General features: G+C 53.8%; 1 protein-coding gene and 1 long non-coding RNA gene across 3 annotated transcripts; both read right to left on the reverse strand.

The window, feature by feature from the left end:
* Positions 1 to 105: 105 nt before the first annotated feature.
* NPAS4 (neuronal PAS domain protein 4) lies at positions 106 to 5,790 on the reverse strand. 2 transcript variants are annotated; one of them, XM_003122496.6, is made up of 8 exons: positions 5,406 to 5,790; positions 4,548 to 4,699; positions 4,272 to 4,374; positions 3,884 to 4,157; positions 3,593 to 3,702; positions 3,109 to 3,244; positions 1,559 to 2,988; positions 106 to 854 (listed from the first exon to the last, which is right to left on the reverse strand). In XM_003122496.6, the coding sequence occupies exons 1-8, from the start codon at positions 5,578 to 5,580 to the stop codon at positions 823 to 825; spliced, it is 2,412 nt and encodes an 803-aa protein (XP_003122544.1). In that variant the 5' UTR covers positions 5,581 to 5,790; the 3' UTR covers positions 106 to 822. The 2 variants fall into 2 exon arrangements, with proteins under 2 accessions (XP_003122544.1, XP_084866025.1); XM_085009899.1 differs by lacking the exon at positions 106 to 854 and having other exon boundaries at positions 1,383 to 2,988; positions 5,406 to 5,736.
* Positions 5,791 to 10,019: 4,229 nt separating this feature from the next.
* LOC110259237 (uncharacterized) lies at positions 10,020 to 17,445 on the reverse strand. Its single transcript, XR_014836573.1, has 2 exons — positions 17,085 to 17,445; positions 10,020 to 16,415 (listed from the first exon to the last, which is right to left on the reverse strand). It is a non-coding gene; the product is annotated as an uncharacterized LOC110259237 (long non-coding RNA).
* Positions 17,446 to 18,115: the final 670 nt, after the last annotated feature.

The following is an 18,115-nucleotide window of genomic DNA, read 5'->3' on the forward strand; positions in this document are numbered from 1 at the left end:
AGCAGGTCTAGACTTTACCTCCTGACCCCCACACTCCGATTGGGGCCCCTCATCTTTTTCAAGTCTCCACCCTTCCCTTCTCACAGATGTGCACGACACCAGGGATACCAAAAAGGCAAACTGGACTTTATTATAAAGTTGGCTACAAAGTCACCGCAGCACCACGAGGTGGCCACCTGGGCAGGCCCAGGCAGTCGGGCAGCCGGGTGAATCCCGCACCAGGTACACGCACTCGTGCAAGCACACGTGTGACGGCGGCAGGTCTGCCTTCCTCCATCGGAAAGGAATGTAGCGTCTCTTCGCGCCCCCCACCCCAGGCGCGGGGCGCAAAAGTCACAAGAAGGGCCGCCAGGGCGGCAGAGTCCATCGGAATTGAAATCCCGTTACTGGTGTGTAGAGAATTCTACGTGGGTGTCAAGAGCCCCTCAGGGCACAGGCTGGCCCTGGTGGGCACTGCCTTTCCCCCACCAAGGCCCAGGGGTGGCTTGGCCCCCCAGGAGTGGAGAACTGGCCCAGGCCCATGGGGCAGCGGGGAGGGGGGGACGTGAGACTCCCCCATTCTCCGCTTGAAATCCCATTCAAGGAAACTCACTACGAGTGAATACAGATTGAAATGGAAACTGGGATCACTTGATGTCTCTAAATTTAAAAAGAAGCCCCCTCCCGTGCCCTCCCACCTCCCCCCCCAAATCCTGCAGGGCTTGGGGAATCACATCTATTCCCCCTTGGCCCCCAGAATCCCCCCAACGATCCCGGGGGGGTGGAGAGCGGCTCCACGTCTTGATGACAATATGCCATACTTGACGACGTTAAGTCACAGACTTATTCAAACGTTGGTTCCCCTCCACTTCCATCTGCAGAGAGAGGGAAAGAGAGAGAGAGAGAGAGAACAATCATTAGGCCTATTAGAAAAGCTAGGCTGAGGATATGGCCCACTATTGGCACACTGTATGGGCTGCAAATATGTTCGTCCTATGACTGAATGATCACCAGAGGCTCAGCAGATAAGGGAGCAATTTGGATGAATGGAGTGAAAATATGACTGTGTTTTTGGAAAGGATGGAGCCATAGCAGAGATCCTCCGATGGGGCCAGGGGCTGAGTCCCACTCTCTTTCCCAAACTCCTGTAAACTCTCACTCTGTACTCTCTTTAGGGAACAAGAATACTGAGCTAGAGCTCTAATCACTCTTCTGTCAATTTGCTGTGTGATCTTAGGCAAGTTCCTTTAACTTTGGGACCTTGGTTGTCCTCACTTGTAGAGTGGGGTGGGGATGACTGATCTAGGTCTCCCATAGAGGCAAAAAGCACAAACCATAACCTAAGATTCTCTTGCATTTTATCTCATGCCCCTGACCTCTGCGTCCCCAGGTCTACTTGTCCCGAGCTTCCATATTGTTTTTCCTTAGTTCTTATCCTCACTGCTACCCTACACAGCAGGTGGTATTATCCCACAAATAAAACTGAGGTACAGAGAGCGGAATGCACTAGTCTAGTGCCATCCATCATCTCATTGGCAGGGCAGGAACTTGAGTTCTTGAACATTTTGGTTGAACTCACCTTCATGGAAGCTGTCTTGAACTTGGCTCTGGAGTTGATGCAACTCATCAGTAAACCCATCATAGGGGAATGCTGAGACACCTGTCTCAAAGGCGGTTTCATATGTGGCCAGGTCCTCCAGGAAGCTGCGGTCTTCTGGGGACAGGTTGTTGCAAGGCGATGGGGCCCCTCCTGGGACCGCTGCCTCAGGATCCCCTGAACTCCATTCCCCATTGGGGTCTGGAGTAGAGAGATCCATGAAGATGTCTTCTACAGATGTCTCTTCCAGGAATATGTTATCCGGGTCAGCCAGGAAATCCAGGTCCTGGCATTTCCAGGGTTTCAGTTCCAGGCTGAGCACAGGGGGTCCAGCCCCCGACAGGGAAAGGTTGGAGTCCAGGGGCTCCAGGCCCCCAAGTGACTCCAGCCCACCTGTGCCAGCCTCAGCCGAGAAGGGCCTATCCATGCCCTGAGCCAACTGGCTGATCTGCTGGATGAGTCGGTCTATCTCATTCTGCTCCTTCTCAGAATAGTGGAAGAAACTCTGCTTGACTGGAGAGGCCTCAGGTGTAAGCAGGCCTTCGGGCACCAGGGGGACATCCACAGAGAGGGGGCCCCGGAGCTGGGCTAGGGCCAAGAGTGTGCAGTCCCCATTACCAGGGCTGCTAGGACTTGGGGGCAACTTCTCATAGAGAAAACTGCATCCCTCCTGGGCGAAGTAAGTCTTGGTGGGATTGGGGCTCAGCTGCTCTGGGAAAGTTTGGCTGGGGCTGTTCAGGTGTGCTTGGAATGCTGTGCTGGGAGGAGTTGACTGTTCACGCGCAGGGCTGCCCAGAGGCTCTGGGAAGGTGGCAGTACTGGGAAGCAGCTGGTCTGGGAAGGTGGAGGTGCAGGGAGTCAACTGATCTTCATAGCTTCTGGCTGAGGTTTCAGTCAGCTGGCCTTGTAGTGGGCTAGTCAGTGGATCTGGAAAAGTTGCACTGCTGGGCGTCAATTGATCAGAGAAGGTCGCAGTGCTTGGAGTCAGCTGTTCTTGAAGAGAGCTGGGTGGAATAGGCAAGTGGGGCTGGAAGGGCTCATGGAGGCTGAAGAGGAAGGCACAGCCTCCCGGCTGGTGGGGTGTGTACGGGGGCGTGCAAACAAAATCCTTGCTCAGGTCTGCTTGAAGAGAAGGCTCAGGGCCAGATGGGAATGTCAGGTAACCAAAGCCCAGGTCTTTGGTGGGTCGGAGAAGCTCTTCTGATGTTGAGACAGCACTGGGCTCTGGAGCACGGGGGAAATCAGTGCTTCTGGGAGGCCCCATAGTGAAGAGTGGATTAGGGCTGGAGCACTGCTCCTGAGAGAGGATATTCTCAGGGAATGAGGGCAGCATGGTTGGAGTGCCCAGGACATAGGCTGCCTGGGTGTCTTCAGAGTTCAACTGCTGGCGGAGGCTCCAGGCTTCCGAGTCACTGAAGAGAAGAGAAGAGGCATCCGGTAAGGATTTGGTGTCCATTCCCAGAGAAGTTCTCTAATGTGTTTTTCCTCCATTCCACCTCAGCTGCCTCCCAGGCCCCTGCCTTGCAGCTCACCTGATTGGGTAGTTATTGGCAGTAATGGGACCCTCTGGACCTTCTGAGTATAAAAGACAATAAATCCATGCCCAGCCTCCAGGCTTGGCCAGCAGTCTCACCACCATCTCTGCCTGAATATCTCCACTCTCAGCCACTGGGAGGAAAGAAGAGATGCAGAGTTAGGACATCCATCAGGCAACACCACCTAAACTCCCCCTTTACTGATCTCTCTACTGAATGGGGGTATCTATGGCATCCTTTATTCTGACTACCCTAACCTGCACCATTCAACTTCCCACCTTGACCTCACCACTCAGAGTCCCCCAGTCTTGACTCTGTTTTTGCTTTGATTCTTCACCCTAGTGTTCACCCTATAGTATCCAAAACCATTGAGCTCTGATATCTCCCCAACACCAGCCCTGATCACAGCCCTTCTTCATCATGTTTCCCATATGCCCTTTCCAAGGTCCCTGTCTTGTCCCCAGCCTCTCTGGACACTCACACAGGCGGTAGTGTTGAGCAGAAGCATGGCCCAGGTCTTCAGGGTGCAGCAGTCCATACCATGATTTACAGAGCAGTTCACTGCGCTCAAAGCCCAGGTAGATTAGGACACTGGGAAGGTGGAAAGGGTGAGGTCAGCTTTCTGTTTTCCTTGCTTGATATCCAGGCATCTCACTCCCTTCCATGTCCTCTATCCCCTTAGAGCCCATCCTCCCTGCCCCTGATTCCAGAATCTAGGGTCCCCTCACCTCTGGCCTGACTTTGTCTTGGGGTCTGAACATTCTGGGCTTACCTTTCAGAGATGTCCAGTAGGGCTAGGTCCTTAGCATGACGGCTCTGGAACATGGCCAGGAAGAGAGAGGCAGGGCCAGGACCAGGGCCAGGGCCAGGGCCAGGCCGGGGTCTTGTCTCCAGTGGGGCACAGAAGGCTGTGAACACAGGATTTCCTGCCCAGTAGGCTCCAGGTGGGTGAGCATGGAATCGGCCTCGAATAAGCACCAGTTTGTTGCCTGCACTCTGGCGCCTGAGTGACTTGGAGGTGTTGAAGCGACAGCGGAACAGGCGATCTAGGTGAGTGAAGAGAAAAATCGGTAAGCAAGTGAATGACTGAGATGGTAAACAAGAAGGAGCAAGGCAACGGGAGGGATATTAGATTGAAGAAGGGAGAAGCAAGTTCTTACCAGTGTCCAGGGAAGAAGGCAGGCTGAGTTGCTGGCGCACAGTTAGGTGGTCAGCTGGATCAATGATGTCGTAGATACTATCACCCTGGGCAACCAGATCCACCTGGAGAAAGATAAAGAAGAGATGACCATTAGTGAAGGCAACAATCCCTGGTACATAGCATCTTGTAGGATATAACCCCTCCATACCCATTAATTCTCAAATTCTCAGAAGTGGAAAGCTATTATGTCCCCATCTGTGCCAGAGCCCAATCTGAAAAGACCCTCAGGACTCACCATGGAGTGGCCCAGATGCTCGCTCACACTCTCAGACAGATAGAGCAGCTTCCCCTCCGCTGTGAACACAAGCAGAAAGCCAGGTAGTGCTGCCACTATCTCTTCAAGCTCTTGAGCTGAGAGAAGCCCTGTGGAGCCCGCCAGAGGAGTGCCTGCAGGGTAAGAAGATATGATGAGTCAGGAATAAGGCTGAGAAGCGAAACAGAAGTGAGAAAGACATGGACTGAGTTTCAGAAAATCCAGAGGACTTTTTCATGGACCTGCCTCTGCACACACCTGTTGACCTGCTGTTCGCAGCTCTTGCCCGGGGAACCTGTTGCTGGATCTCTCTAGCCAGCGAGCCCTTCGACCTCTAAGTCGGGGCTGGGGCATCTGCCGGTATGGGTTTCAGGACCACGGACAGCGCTCCCGAAGGCTACTGAGCATTCAGCACCATGGGCAGTGCCCTGCAACCCCCGTGGCTCTGTCAGCACCGCGGACAGCGCTTCAACAGCTGCAGAATTGCCCTTCCAGTATCTCTAACGGCGGTTGTTTCCCCATGTTTTGGCAGCTCCGTCCCTGCAACTTCCCGGGCTTCCCTCCCTTGGCTCCCGGAGCTTCTCTCCGCTGGTGGGGACTGGGGCCATCGTGTCCTGGCTCTCCTCCTGCCATAAGTCTGGCACCAGGGACACTGCCCAAGCTCTCTAACCCTCATTCAGGTTTGGACAGAGCTCAGGAGGAAAAGTAGGAAATCCTGAGTTCTCCAAGTTCCTCCTCACCCCAGCTCGCAGACACGCTGCCTTAGACCTGAGGCAGTCCCAGCGGGTTCCCTCAGCTTCACTATCCCTGATGCTTGGGTCTCAGCCCCAGTTTGCTCACCTCCAGCGAAGAAGACGCCCTTGCGAGTGTAGATGCAGGCAAGACTCATAATGTGCAGGTAGGACAGCCGGACCTTGTCTGCTTCGGCCAGAGGCAGCAGCTCCTTGAGATTCCGGATCTCAGCGTTGATCTGGTCGCGGCGCGCCTTGGAGGCGCCCTTGGTGGAGCGGTACATGACTAGCGGCTTCAGAGCTCCAGCTCGAGCGCTCCGAACACCTGCGTTCCTGTCCGGACGCACCGGTGGCTTCCTCCTCCTTGCTTCCCCGTCTCTCGCTCAGGCTCGCTTGCTCGCTCTCTCTCCTCTCCTGGGCTCCGCTCGGCTGCGCTGCCCCCCTCGCCTGCCTTGTTCCGCCTTATATAGCTCCCGTCAGGCGTGGGGGGCTCGCTTTAGAGAAAGGGGGGGCGGGAGGCTGGGCTAAGCTAGCTGCAGCGGGAGCTGCTGGCTGGTGGGGGGGGCGCTCCTCCTCCCTCCCAGGCATCCAACGTCATCCCATGACGTAGAACGAGAGCGGGAGGGGTGCCGGGGGGTGGGGAACGCGGAGAAGGAGGCTGCGGAGGGGGCCGCGGCTGGCGGCAGCTGAGCCGAGAGGCAAGCGCTGCGTTAGGAAGGCCTGCAAGGGGGTGCAGGGACCCGAATGTGTTCAGCTGAGGGAAGGGACAGGGCAAGGGCTGAGGCGGTCTGAAGCCCCTGGCAGGAGAGTCTGCAGAGGGCAGAAGGGACTGGTTCCGTCACCGATTTTTCTAAGGAGATAAGGGAATGGGGAAGAGCAGAGTCGTACACAAATTCCCCCTCCCTTTGTGCCAAGGTCACGTTCTTTCGGGGGAGGGACGGGGGGAGAAGGACCTTCCTTGGCCTCTGTGGGATAGGTCAGAGCTGGGGTTTCTCTCTAGAGATTACTCAACTGTGGGATTCCCTTATCACTTTCAAAGAACAATTCTCCTCCCCCTTTTCCAAACCCAGGTCTTGGCGATTTCGCAGGGGGAGTTTAGTTGGGGGCGGGGGTCTAAGCTTCTAGGATGAGTGGGAAAAGGGTCCTGGTATCCTGAGGGAGAGGGACCAGCTGAATTTGGCTTCGGTTCTATTTTCCCACAGCCCAAAATAGGAACACCTGCACCAACTCGGCAGTCTGCAGTGACCCTTTGTTTCTCTGTCCACTAATTAACCTCAGTCCCTCACGGGGGGAAACTGAGGCCGGTCCCAGGGCCTGCGGAGAATCTGGGTCTACACCTAAGTATCCCTTCCCCCATTGCCAGCCCCAAAGCCAGCGGCTGCCCCCGCGCGACTGCAAGGCTCGGTCTCCCCGCGGGCTGGGGGCGGGGGCGGGGCCGGGGGAATCCCAGCTCCATATTAGGACAGGAATCCTCCCGCGGCTGCCGCAGCAGCAGCAGCAACGGGCGGGGCCTGGCTGCCTCCGCAACGCTCGGGAGGGCTCCCCCTCTGCCTCCTGCGGGGAAGATGGAGAAGCAGCAGAGAAACGAGGGGGGGCGTTCTGGACCCTCTGCAGGTTCCAAGCACCTACCAAGGACCCCTTAACTCTGTCAGGCTGTCCACAGTGCTTTCCGACCCCCTCCCCATCATCAGCGGCAGGACTTCTCCCTGTGTCTCCACTTTCAACGCTCCACATACCCCCCTTCCCCCGGCCCCAGCTAGTTTTGTTACCTCTTTGCCTGCTTAGTGGTCTGTCTCAGCTTTGTGAGCCCTCTACCCACCAAACGTTCCCCCTCTGCTCTCTGGAGTCTCTCTTCTTTCCTTTGTCAATTTTGTCTCAACATCATGTCTCCTTTGCTCTGTCTCCCTCCTTCTTTCTCTTTTCAGCACCGGTGATCACTGTCTACAGGGGCTGAGGGGTGCCTTTGTTTCCCCTAGAATCCCATGAAAGTAGAAAAATAAGCTATGGGACATTCTATCTGAAATCGAATTCTGTGGGGTAGGGGTGTGTGTGCAAAGTCACTTGAGGGGCTGGGTTAGGGTTAGGGTTAGGAAATGAGGTCACTTAGAAGCAGGGGGAAAGGGGAGTTCCCATCGTGGCGCAGTGGTTAACGAATCCGACTAGGAACCATGAGGTTGCCGGTTCGGTCCCTGCCCTTGCTCAGTGGGTTAATGATCCCGCGTTGCCGTGAGCTGTGGTGTAGGTTGCAGACGCGGCTCGGATCCCGCGTTGCTGTGGCTCTGGCATAGGCTGGTGGCTACAGCTCCAATTAGACCCCTAGCCTGGGAACTTCCATATGCCGCGGGAGCGGCCCAAAGAAATAGCAAAAAGAAAAAAAAAAAAAAAAGAAGAAGAAGCTGGGGGAAAGGGATCGGCCTGCTTGTAGAAAGTCACATGGGAGGGGTGGAAATAGACTTTGACACCAAGAAGCGAAATTTGGGGTCAAGGAACTCTTTTTCACTCTTCATAAAAAAGGGTGGTGGTAAGACAGGTAGAGTGGGAGGAGGAGGGCTAGCTAAGAAAAGGGTCTCTGCGGACCCAGTCCTGACATCCTGTGCATCTTGCAGAGGTTGGGACATCCAGAGCAACCATCCTATATTCAGTAGCACAATTGAGAGGGAGGGAAGAGGTAGGTCTGTCTGTCTGTCTGCCTTCCACTACCCCCAACCTTATGTACCTGGGTGGACATAAAAGTGGCTCCTTCAGAAAGTTTGTTCCAATTTCATCTCTATCTGGTCCCTGATGTACTTACCCACCCCTTGCTGAAGCTTCTGTTTGGACCAGCTCCTGATCATTGGACCCCCTTCTTGTATGAAAACCCAGGGCAGTATTCCTGTTTTCTTCACTCATGGTGTTTTATTCCTGATTGAGGGACATGCCTGATGTTCCTCTCCATGATAAGAGGTGTGTATTGGTTGGGTCCAGCTGGTCTCCAGTAAGCTGAGCAGATCTGCAGTGAAAGAATGGGGCACACGCTGCTGTCCGTGGTCCTGAATTATCAACCGGCATATCCTATTGACCAGGATCTGCCTGGGACATTAAAGTAGAGCTTGTGTCCATGCAGCTCTCACAGAGAGGCCCCGAATGGCTGTCCCCTTCTTCTGAGGATGAGTAGGGGGGTGGGTTGCAGGGATGCAATATTTCTGTGCTAGGAGTGAAGTAAATGCGGGGGTCGGGGGAGGACTGGGTTCAAGGGAAGAGCCCTTGGATTTTCCCAGGAGAATGAATGGGGGTTGGAGTGGGGGGTGGGGTGGGGAGAGATATTCTAGAAGGGAAGAAGGGTCTAGAAAGGGACAAGGGAGGGGGCACAGAAAGGCTCATCCTAGTTCTTCCACTCTAGGATTCAAGTTGAGAAGCTCTGTATGCCCCAGTGTCTTCTCTCCCCAGGCCAGCTCCCACTCCCCTTGCCTCCCACCTCCATGAGGCTATTTTTAACAGTGAAGAACCAAAAATAGCTTGGCAGCAGCTTCCAGCCGTGGGAGAGGAGCTATTTATATCACCAGTGATGGTTCCAAAATAGCAAGCAGGAGGAGGGGGTGGCTGGCACGCTAGAGAGCTCCTGGCTGCTGCTAAAAATACTGGCAGTGTGAGTCATCCTGGCCTGGCTGAGTCACCCCACTCCCCCCAACAGGCAGCAGGCAGCAGCAGTAGAACAGGCTAAGAACTGGAAGTCTGAAATGGGGGTGGTAGCAGAGCCCCTTGGCTATGGAAAAGTGGGCAAGAGAGTGTATTGAGAGAGGGGCTTTGGGGTGAGTTTGTAGAAGGAATTGGGGGAGCTCCTGCTCCCCCTCTCTGTGAGCCTGCAGCATTATCAGCTCTGCACTGCTGCTCAGGGATGCCTAGGCAATTGAAGGGAGGGAGCCAGACTGTGAGGATGTGCATGTGTGTCTGTCCATTCATTTGATTCTGACTGTATTTGTGTATCTCTCTGTGTCTGTTTGCATGCGTCTATAGCTCTGGGTCCATATTACTTTATGTACTTGCCTATGCCTGCACTTATGCTGTCTTTATGAAAAAATGTCTATGACTTCCTGTGTTGTGTGTAGTTCTACCCTTGCAGCTTTCTGTGTGCCTCCCTGTCCATGCATTTTGTGTCCACATCTGAGTTGGATCAGTGCTTCTCACAGAACCCAACAGGGTACATGGATTTGCATGCATTCTTAGCCTCAATGCACCTTCTTTGCTCTCTCAGATGTCACTTGTTGGGCTCCTGCACCATTTATGCCTTAATCACCTCTCTCCACCCAGCACCTTCCCTTCCTTCTAGCCCTTGGCCCCCAATCATTTGTGAAGGTCTCTGTTGCATGCAACCTCTAGCTAAAAGATGGAGGAAGGGAGCCCCATGTGGCCTCTCCCTTTTCTCTCGAGCCATCCTGAATTGTCCCTGGCTTGCAAGAGTAAGTGGTTTTCCATCACTCCATATTTGGGGAGCCTAGAGAAGAGAAGGGCTTTCTTTAGTTCTAAGGAAAAAAATTCCTGGTGTGGGCATAGGCATGCGCAGTGTATGTGTGTGTGTGTGTTCGAGCGCGCGTGTGCACACACACAACCGAGAAAGAGAATGAGAGAGAAAAAAAAAATCAAGGTCCCTTCTTTACAGAGACAAGCTCGCATCTGTTGCCATGGCAACCCCGCCCACTCCTTCCCCGAAAAATCACCAAGAAGAGGTGATGGCATCGAGGAGCGATTGGCTGATTTCTTTCTTTATTATTTTTTCCGAAAAAGGGCTTTTTATAGCAAGAACAGGCCGTGAGATCCCTTGCCCCTGTCTTACATGGCTTTACTGGGGACCTGGAAGGACACCACCCCCCAACCTCTAGCAGAGAAGAGGAGGTTTATCTTTTCCAGAAATTTCAGGGAGGATGACCTCCTGGAAGGGAACTGGAGGGTGAGTGGGGAGTCTGCTTCTTTAAAACAGCATGGAGGCTCCTAGTGAGGGCTGCTTTTCTGAAGACTTGGGGCAGGGGTCTTGAAAGAGGCTGTCAAAGCGTATTCTGTCTTGCCCTGGACAAATGCATCTATGAAAAGGAGAGAGGAGGAGGAAGGAAGGGAGGGAGGGAGAATGGATGAATGAATGAATAAATGAATGAATCACTTGATGGGTCTCCAGAACAGACGACAAAATGCCAAAGGATGCAAGATCTCTGTGGTGGCCAGGTCCCATAGATAGACAAGATGCTTTGAGACATTAAGGCAATTGGTGGTGCTGCAAGTCATCACCAGGCCACAAGTATGGCTACTTGATCTGGACCCCAGGGAAATTGGGGCCGTAAGGGAACAATCTATGGGAGCATGGCAGCTCACCTTTCCTAACTCTAGTCCCAGCCTGAGTCTCAAATACCAACACTAAAGCCTGGCCACCAGCCACTGCAGCCACATCACTTTCTCAAGTGAACTGTAGCCTCCTGCCAAATGACTGGATGGTGGCAAGGAAGGGATTCCTCGTTTCCTCCTGTGCTCGGCTTGCTGCAAAAATGGGGTCATTTGGGGCTGGAGGCTGGAAAGCCAGACCAAGAATCTGACTCTAGAGAGAAACACCTCCCCACTTCCAGCAGGCTGCTTCCACCCTCAGCAGGCAAGGGCATGGCCTGAGGAGGGGGTTAAATCTACTTGAAGTGATAGAACAGAGGGATTGAAAGATTTCAGATTTGCTCTGACCCGTCAGACCTATTCTAATGACAAATCTGACTGATGTTATTAGGCTTATTTGATAGATAGTGTGAACCAAGGGTCAGAGACAATGGCTTACCCAAAGTCACATGGCAAATTTTGGGTGATATTGGGCCTTAAGCCTAGCTCCTGTCCCCCAGCTCAGGCTCTTCCTCTTGCACCGTGGAGTAGAGCCAAGGTCTGCAAATTCTGACCTGCGTGCCAAATCTAGCCCACTGGGTATTATTGCAAATAACATTTTATTGGCACACAGCCACATCCATTTGTTTATATATTGTCTATGGCTGTTTTCACCCTACAGTGGCAGTCTTGAGCAGTTGCAACAGACACCATATGGTCTGAAAGCCTAAAATATTTGCTAACTGACCCTTAACAGGAAAAGTTTGTCATCTTTTAGAGTAGAGGATGAGTTTATACTAGGAATATTTCTGCTTGTCTCTCTCTCATCCAGAAGCTCCCTGGCCCAGGACATACCAAGATGTCATTTCATCAAATGCCATGGCACAGTAGTGTCCCTGTACCCCTTAAAGGCAAAGAGACCTGGAAGCCCTATGGGGATAGGCTCTTCACTAGCTTCAAGCCCTTCTGAAGTTGTGTAGAAGTAGTCTTCCCATTCAAGAGTGATGCTCCACATCCTGTTTCCATGGTAACACGCATTGGAGCTTGCAATGAAGAGTCAGGGTACTCCATTCCATCTCTAGCACAACCCTAGCCTCAGGACTTCATTTTGGGGTTAACAGGATGAAAAAATGTCCTGGTAGGAGGAAAATGACAGTACTGTGGGGTCTTAGGCCTCCCGGAGCCTCTAGTCTAACCCAGGGAAAGAATCTCTATACACTTTCTCAGAGAGGTTTAGTAACTTGCCGAGAGTCACACAGCTGGAATGAGATAAATCCAGAATTAGAATTCAAGTCTCCTGATTTCTACTTCTTCCTACTTTTAACTAGGTCATTCTTTTGAATCCATGAGTTTGCAACCATGTAAAGGTTTTCTCTTTTCTTTTTGTCTTTTTAGGGCCGGACCCATGGCATATGGAGGTTCCCAGGCTAGGGGTTGAATCGGAGCTGTAGCCACCAGCCTACACCACAGCCACAGCAACACCAGATCTGAGCTGCATCTGTGACCTACACTACAGCTCACAGCAATGCTGGATCCTTAACCCACTGATCGAGGCCAGGGATCGAACCTGCATCCTCATGGATACTAGTCAGATTCATTTCCACTGAGCCACAATGGGAACTCCCCTCATGCCTCTTCATGTAAAGGTTTTCTAACAGATTCCCATGTAACCCCCTCTTCCCCAGTCCTGGGTCTTGGGTCCACCATCTACAGTGAAAATATAATCCTCATGTAGAGTTGGTTGGTGCAAAGGCTGCATCTTAGCAGGCTGTTTTCCTTCTCTTAAGGACTTTTCATTATGTTATCACTCCCCCAATTCTACTTGCACAGGGAAGTATTCAGAACATCGTTTCATCTATTTATGGTTACGAAATCAACAAATCTCATGTGAAGAGGGTACACGCTGGCACCCACACATTGAGACGGTCAGAGCCAGGTGAGTGGGCTGAGCAGAGGAGGTGAGAGGCACAGAACCATGGAGAGGGTGGGAGGGGGAGGGTGTAGTTCAGGTGGGAAAAGATGCAGCTTTTCTGGTCAAGGGCCTGAAGGCAGGGCTGAGAGAAGAGAAGATAAGCAACCCAGAGAGAAGCGTGTCAGACCAGCCTCGCCATCATCCAAGGAGGGAAGGAAAAATCCATCAACTAAAACCACTCTCTGAATGCAGAGCAGGGACCCAACCCTACTCTAAGCACCATGGGGGGAGACAAGAATGCAGGACACCTGCCTTTTGCCCTCAAGGGGCTGGAGGTCTGGGGAGGAGCCGGACCCTCTGCACATTCATTCATTAGCTCGGCCCCGTTTCAGGGTCCTCTCCACCACTGCTCTCCAGTTGGTGAACTCCTTGTCCCTCTGGTCTTCCGTTTGGGTCCAGGGCTCCTCCTCTATGCCCCCACCCCTGTCCCACACCCCCTGTGCTTCTTCATCAGTGCAATTCTCATCCTGCATTGTCACCAGCTGTTTACTTGTCTGTCTTTCCCACCAGCATCTACATCTGGTCTCCATAATCTCAGCATCTAGCATAAGGCCTGGACTTCAGGTATGTCATCCATTCATGCACACCCATCTGAGGGCTGAGTTTGTGCCAGCCTCTGTGTCAGGCACTGGTGCTGCAGTGGTTTAGAAATACAGGCTTGATCTTAACCTCATGGAGCATCCAGGCTGGTGAGAACTCGTTCAAGCCAGCGACTGCTGTGAGGGAGGTATACAGGGTGTTTGGGGAGAGCAAAATGAGGGATGAGCCTGGGAGTCCAGGATGGCTTCCCGGAGGAGGTGTGATTGAGCTGAGTTGCCGGGTGTCAAGTGACTGGCTGATTAGGTTAGGCTGTGCTGAGTGGGTAGGGTAGGGTGAGCAGAGTTAGCATTGTGAATGAGACAACACAGGGACATGTAGCCACAGAAGAAGCCATGGAAGCCTGAGGCCATGTTAACAGATGCATGGTGTGAAGGTGCAGAGTGGCAGCTGCTGTTAAGTGCAGCTAATTCCCACTTTGACCAGGAGGTTTGGCTCCTGTGGCAGGACTGAGATAAAGTGGCTCAGTCTTGAGCAGAGGGATCAGTGCAGAAGGCCAGTAAGTTCTTTGCAGAAAGGCAGGTGGGTAGGAGGGAGCCTAAGGCTCAGAGGGCAGGAGAGGGTAGAGGCCAGGAGGAAGGCTCTAGGTTGTGAAGCCCATGTAGAGTCCTGGCTCCATCTCATTGGGCAAGTGAGCTAACCTCATGTGCCTCAGTTTACCTATCTGTCAAATAGGGATGTGAGGAGAATAGCAGCACCTACATCAAAGACTGATGAGAAAATTAAATGAGTTAAATCATTAAAGCCCTTGGAACAATGCCTGGCACACAAAAGGTGCACACCAAATGTTGAATGATGGAATGTTAGTCACTGTTATTTTAACCTTATGAAGATGTGACTTTGGACAAGGCTCTGAAGAGGTAGCATGGGCTGGTTCAGGAGGCAGCACAGGCCCTGTCACTCTAGGTGTGGGAACAAGGCCCTGGCATCTACCGGCTTTTTGCGGCCTTGGCCCAGCTTGGTCTGGGAGTGACAGCTGGGGTTGGGCAGGCTGGGGGCCGGAGCAGTCCCAAAGAGAAGGACAGAGGTGACAGCTGGAGGCCTGGGGATGTCGAAGGGTGCACACAAAGTCCTCCTTGGGGCTCCAGCCTGGGTCCCAGTGTGCTCCTTCCCTGGGCACTGGCTGCCTGCTGCACTGCCCAGCAAGGCTGGGGACAGAGGCCAGTGTGCCCTTTAGGTGCTCGGTGACCAAGCTCCTCCTGCCATTTTTCTAGAAGCCAACCTGACCGTGTGCTTCCCCAGCTGAAAACGCTCGTGACTCCCATCACTCCCCAGTACCAAGGGTCCCCCTGGCCCTCTTGCCCCTTCTACCCCCAGGTGCCTAGGCCACCGTAGGCTCCAGGTTCAAGGGTCTCCTTGTTATCACCTAATGCACCTTGTAACATGAGAGTTTACGGGTGCAACACTCACCTGTGCCTTATATACCTAATCATGCCTTAACTCGCTCACTCCTCCCGCAACCCAATGACACCTGGGTTACTGTTATTTCCCCTGGCCCTGGGCCCAGCCGAGAGGGGTCTGTAGGGGATGACCCATGAGGTCCTGGGAGAGACTGATGGGATTAAAGGCTGGGGCACCATGGAAGGGCAGTGGGCCTGGGACTAGGCCAGTGACAGAAGAAAAGCCCTAGGAGCAACCAAGGGACCACCGAAGAGCAGGGAGAATCATGACCCCTCACCCCTGGGGATGCTGGAACTACAGGGAGTTGGTTGATCCACTCCAGTAGGATGCGGGTAGCAGCCGTTATGATCTGTTGACAGAGTAGCTGCTGGAACCAAGAAAAGATGAGCCCAAGATCAATGGGGAGGGGACACCAGGAAGCTTTAGGAGAAAGGAGCACGCAGTTGAGGAGAAAGCTCCTCCTACCATGCCCAGCACAGACAGGGGTGGGCTGGAGGAGCCTTCTGCCGAGGATTTGCAGGTCCAGGAGGAATTGACATCAGTCTAGACGTCCGCGGATGGTGTTTGCTGCAGAGGAGAGAGTCCTGGACAGGAGGATCGGGAGACATGGATTCTGGTCCTTGCTCTGCCACCAGCCTACTGGGGTGTTACGCAAGCCCCTTCCCCTCTTTGGGCCTCAGTTTCCCAAATTGCAAAATGGCAGGTGAGCGAGTTGGACTCCTTGGCTTGGAAGGGCTCACCCATCTCTGGCACTCTGAGAGTCTGTGGGCCTCTCAGGCTTTAAAGTCAAGTGCTGCTGCCTCAAGACCCAGTTTCAGGTGAGGATGAGGCCATGGGCCCACTGCTAGGGCTGAGTGGGTCTGGAGTCCCCCAGAGGACCAAGTCCTTGGCCCTGGATCATCAGGGCCACCTTGGGCCCTGCACAACTGGTCTGCGTGGATGGGGGGTGGGCTGGGTGGCAAGAGAGATGGGACCAAGCACTGGTCTCCTTCCTCAAATCCAACCCATCAGAGGCCAATCTCATCGGTCTTTGCTAAGAGCACCAGGGAACTCACCGTTGGAGGGATCTGATAGGTTCCAAGGTGTATAAAACAGACCCCCAGTCATCCTCGGGTGGCCTGCTCAGCCTTGTTTGAAGCAACCACGGCTTCCAGTATTGCTTAGCTTCAGTCTGGTGGGAGGGAGAAAACACCCCCAGAAATGTCCCTCACCATCACAGAGAGAATCCACAGCCTGGCAAGTTACCCCACTCAGAGGATCCCAGACTCACAGTTCAAGTGGGGGCCCCTCGAAGATCATCCACCAGGAGTGACTGAGGTCTAGTGAAGAGAACTGAGTGACCAAGTGACACAGCCAACACTTAGTAAAGGGGGACTCTGAACCAGGTACCTGGCTCACAGCGCAGTGACCTCTGAGCACCTCTCAAAGACTGGTCTCTGGGATCCAAGTGTAGGGAGAGAGCCTGGGCCAGGAGTCAGGGTTCTAGGTCCTAGTCTCAAAGTGCACTGACTTGCTGTGCGACCTTGGCATATAATGTCTCTTGGAGGGCTGCCTCAGTTTCCCCTACCAGGCATTGGAGACTTGGCCCTGGCAAAGGATGCATCTTGAATTCCAGGCTCCAGGGCTAACTTCTCCAGAACAGGAACCTCTCTCCTTTGTCAGACTTGGTGGCCACAGCTGGGCTGCATTGTATCTGCCTCTGGCTCCCCAGGCCTGGTCCAGCGTAGGGGCCCAGAGATGTCTGGAACCTACATAGCTCCTTGGTCATGGTCAAGTGCTTCACAGCTGTCTTCAATGAGTCCTGGTCAAACACCACTGCAGGCGCTGCAGGGAGAGTACAGGCACCGTCAGAAGGAGGTGGGGGAGTCCAAAGCGTTGGGTGTACAGGGCCCTGGCGAGCCCTGCCAGAGCCTGCAGGCCACACGTCCAACTGGAAGCCAATTGGCACTTGCAAACAGTTTGAAGAAGGTTTGGCTCCAGAAAGGTCCAGAGAGCTGGTGGGTTGCCAGAAGCCTTTGATGGAAGCAGATAGGTGTAGGCAGCGATCTGGTTGGTTGGTCATGGAGTCCATGAGATCCAGAAGCTTGTCCAAAGTGACCATCCATCCAGGAAGCCTACCTAGGTCTGGACTCCTCTGGGGAAAACAAAGCAGCTGGTGCTCCTGCCACAAGAGCTGTTGTCTGGCCTCTATATTGGGTACAGGGCAGGAGCTGGCGACTAGACACTATGCCAGCTCTTCTCAACATTGGGCACCAGGGGAATGACCTTTGGCCGGGAAGTCAGCATCCCTGGCTCTGGCCCATGCTGTCCAGGAACACGCCATGTGACCTTGGTCAAGCCACTACTCTTCTCCGGGCCTCAGTTTCTCTTTCAGTTTAATGAGAATTGGAGAAACTGCTAAGGGGTCTTCTAGTTAAAATCCTAACTGAACCCAAGGAGAAAAAAGGTTAAGGCAGAGACCTAGGGTGGCCTGGCCAGCAGTGAATTTCTCACCTGGTGTTTTCACTCTGTGGCCTTGTCCAGAGAGGATCCCCAAACGCGCTAGGCCCGGCATCTTTTCTCCATCCATGGCTCCTATGGAAGAATCTCCCTGTTGGCAGGAGGGGAAGATGGGAGGGGGGGGGCAGGGCACGACCTCCTTTCTTTAAGGCTGAAATTTCCCCAAAGTGGGTGGAGGGCGCTAAGGTTTGTGGTGGTGGTGGTGGTGGGGCACCAGAGGCTTCCTGGGCCCAGGGCTCGTGGCTCGGGGGCGGGGCAGCTCTCCGACTCTGGCGGAGCCGCCACTCCGCTGGTTGCCTTTAAAAGGCGCCAGCGCGCGCGCATCACCAGAAGGGCTGCGGCTCTCTTCCAAAATAGGCAAGAACTGGGAGGCCGCGAGAGACTAGCTGCGAGCAGCGCAGACGTCACCCGGGGCCTCCCTCTTCACCGCCCGCATCAGGTCTCCATGGCAACGGCGTGCCGCGGCCTCAGATGAATGAGCTACTTAGAGAAGAGAGGAGGAGCGCGCTGAGAGGCGCGCTCCCAGGTTCAGGCGGCCAGGCAACAAGGCTGCTCTGGGAAAGGGGATGCAAACGCGGCGCTGGGAAGAAGGGTGGCGGCGCCCTCATATTCAAAAGGGCTTCAAGACCCATTCATTCCCCTCTGATTCTATTGTCCTGGGAGCCCCGGAGCTACTCAGTCCAGGCAGAGAATCCTTCGGTTCAGGGATCCTCAGCTGCCAAGGTTCCCCTTTTTCTTTACTCTCTTACTCCGTCACCTCTCTGCTCCCCCAAATTCTGCGGAAAATCAGACGAGTTGTGGCTTAGCGCCACCGGGTGGCGGGTAATGCCGGGGAGTCAGGGGCGCGTGTGGCTGGGGTCTCACCGTCTATGTCGCCCTCTGGCGTTTGTGAGAGGGAAGAGCGTAAAAGATCTCAACAGTCTTCCTATTAAGACCCTAAATAGCAGAGGCATCGTTATAACACTGCAGTTAACGTTGGGTGAGTGATCCCCATGTGCCAATCACCGCTAAGCGCTTTTCCCATA

Source organism: Sus scrofa, chromosome 2 (assembly GCF_054392235.1).
Source record: "Sus scrofa isolate SSC_HxYL_T2T_F1_AM1 chromosome 2, Sscrofa_HxYL_maternal_Yorkshire_Landrace_v2.0, whole genome shotgun sequence".
In the NCBI taxonomy this organism is placed as follows: Eukaryota; Metazoa; Chordata; class Mammalia; order Artiodactyla; family Suidae; genus Sus; species Sus scrofa.

Coding starts and splice junctions, on each gene's coding strand:
- NPAS4 (XM_085009899.1), bottom strand. CDS start 5,580: ATGTACCGCTCCACCAAGGGCGCCTCCAAGGCGCGCCGCGACCAGATC. Junction 4,375..4,547: donor AGCATCTGGGCCACTCCATG/GTGAGTCCTGAG, acceptor ATCTTTCTCCAG/GTGGATCTGGTTGCCCAGGG. Junction 3,703..3,883: donor CTACTGGACATCTCTGAAAG/GTAAGCCCAGAA, acceptor CCACCTTCCCAG/TGTCCTAATCTACCTGGGCT.